At 49.1% G+C, this 2,314-nt stretch overlaps 1 protein-coding gene across 1 annotated transcript in view; it reads right to left on the bottom strand.

Annotated features, from left to right (window-relative positions):
• tmc7 (transmembrane channel like 7) overlaps window positions 1-2,314 on the bottom strand; it is a 26,002-nt gene that overhangs the window by 15,042 nt on the left and 8,646 nt on the right. Inside the window, exons 6-11 of the mRNA XM_016576111.1 lie at window positions 2,146-2,231; window positions 1,919-2,061; window positions 1,659-1,806; window positions 1,413-1,586; window positions 1,185-1,339; window positions 161-275 (exon numbers count right to left, since the gene is read on the bottom strand). Of these exons, the coding sequence (XP_016431597.1) occupies window positions 161-275; window positions 1,185-1,339; window positions 1,413-1,586; window positions 1,659-1,806; window positions 1,919-2,061; window positions 2,146-2,231 (821 nt within the window). The remainder of the gene's footprint in view (window positions 1-160; window positions 276-1,184; window positions 1,340-1,412; window positions 1,587-1,658; window positions 1,807-1,918; window positions 2,062-2,145; window positions 2,232-2,314) is intronic.

Here is a 2,314-nt window from a genome sequence, read left to right as displayed (position 1 = left end):
TGTGTGTGTGTGTGTGTGTGTGTGTGTGTGTGTGTGTGTGTGTGTGTGTGTGTGTGTGTGTGTGTGTGTGTGTGTGTGTGTGTGTGTGTGTCTGTGTGTGTGTGTGTGTCTGTGTGAGTGTGTGTGTGTCTGTGTGAGTGTGTGTGTGAGTGTGTCGTACGGGGTAGAGCTTATGGTTGTAGCCGCAGGGACAGCCTGAACTTCCACAGGACGTGATCTGGTCCCATAGAGAGAAGAGCATCACACCGATACTGGCCAATCGCATGAACACACACCTGAACACACACAATGAAAATCACACGCGTGTTTCCCTCAGTACTGCAGATCGCACACCCAGTTCAGGGTTATAAGCATATGCTTTTCACGTCATTTTTTAATTTGTGACACACTTAAGACTAAGGCTGCATCTGAAATCACATATTTCCCTACTATATACAGTTGGCAGAAACAGTATGTGAACAGAGTTATATGTCTGAATTCATAGTATTCATAAAACAGTAGGCGAAATACAGCTGGATGGCCTACTATTTCCGGCGAGATTCTGAAGTGCACATCTGACGGACACTTCACTACAGTGCACTTTTTATAACGTTTTATGAACAACTTTTGTTAAATGCTAGTGTGGATGGAGGACATTTTGGAACAAAATCGTCTTTTTCAGTGATGTATGTGCATTGTTTGGGGCTCCAGCAGCGGCTCTCAGTTTCCGTCCTCACGACCCCCTGCTCTGCACATTTAACATGTCTCTTATCACTTCAGACGTCCAAAGTGGACTTCACAGAATATTTCGCTATGATTCCAGTTTGAAGGGAGCGTATATGTTCCATTCAAAGTGTGCAAGACGTGAATTTAAACTGTATTTATTTACAGGGGTCTATTCTGTCACACTTCTCTAGTGAGTTTCTTCTGTGTGTGAAGACGCTGCAGGCTGCGAATGATCGAATGAACGTTCCGAAGTGAAGTAAACTTGAACGGATTTCCTGTGCTCAGGGAGTAGGGATCATGCCAATTGGAACACAGTTCAGGCATGGAGCTCTCTTCTAACGAGCTGCTGATCTGAATCAGGTGTGTTAACTAAGAGAGACATGCAAACTGTGCAGAGCGGGGGGCGCCAGGACTGGAATTGAGAAGCGCTGCACTAGAGGACAGTGGGACGCTCGTCTGGTGACTCAGTGTTTGTTTGCCTCATGAGCGTGAAGCGGATCTCAAACGCAGGTGAGTAGTCCTCGAAGGCGATGATGAGGTTGAAGATCAGCGGCGTGATGAAGTTGGCCAGTGTGATGACGATGGAGGGCAGATACTCCACGACCAGCTCCAGCAGGAAGTTACTCTTCTGATCCTGAACACACACATAAACATAACTGAACAGAAGATCAGAAATAAAACAAGGAACTAAAGAAGCGCACACTCACCTCCGCCTGCTTCCGCTGCGAGAAGACTGTGGCCACATAGATGCAGTAGAAGCACGCCACCAGGACGGCCATGACGAAGAGATTGAGAGCGGCTCTGAGAGCGTAGATGCGACACCTCTCGCCGCGCGTGCGATTCGCCATCTTGTGCTTGATTCGCTCCTCCTCTAGATCCATCTGTCACAACATGAAGAAATGAATGATTACAGTCACTGGCGTCTCGTTCCTGCGGACCGAAAGCAAACGCACCTTGAGCTCATACAGTAAGCTGCTCCGCTTGAGACGCGCCGCGTTCTCGTTGGTGATGCAGAAGTCCCAGCCGGCGAACACCTTGTTGCAGAAGCTCTGGAAGCGGTCCTCGTCTTGAATGAGCTTGCGCTTGAAACCGGCCGCAGACCTAAACGAACACCCAAATATCACCAGAACTGATCTCAACCGATCTCCACAATCACACACACTACTGGGAGAAACAAACCAGTGTGGTGCGCGCTCTCAATCGTCTAACTGACCTCTTGACGATCCAGACGAGGCTCAGCAGCAGGTACGAGACCGTAGCCAGCAGATACGCCAGCGGCAGGTTGTAGGTGAAGCGGGAATGAATGAACTCCAGCTTATAGTAACCGTAGAAGAGGTAGGTGTGCTCCAGGAAGCCCTACACACACACACACACACACAGTTTTACAGTCGTGTCAGCAGATGTTGTATTGAGTCATGTGGGCTGACAGACGTGTCTCACCGTTCCAGACAGCAGGTCTGTGATGTGCTCATGAAACACGACGAGACCCTGGCGAGAGGAGCCCAGATACTCACTGCACACGCTCACTGCACAAAACACACCCCGCAGACATGAGTGTGTGTAACAGAGAGGTGTGTGTGTGTGTGTGTGTGTAACAGAGAGGTGTGTG

The sequence above is a fragment of the Sinocyclocheilus rhinocerous genome, unplaced genomic scaffold (assembly GCF_001515625.1).
Source record: "Sinocyclocheilus rhinocerous isolate Xijiao unplaced genomic scaffold, SAMN03320098_v1.1 scaffold2309, whole genome shotgun sequence".
Lineage (NCBI taxonomy): Eukaryota > Metazoa > Chordata > Actinopteri > Cypriniformes > Cyprinidae > Sinocyclocheilus > Sinocyclocheilus rhinocerous.
Note: the sequence above shows the minus strand (reverse complement) of the source record. Positions and strands in the feature narration are given on the sequence as shown.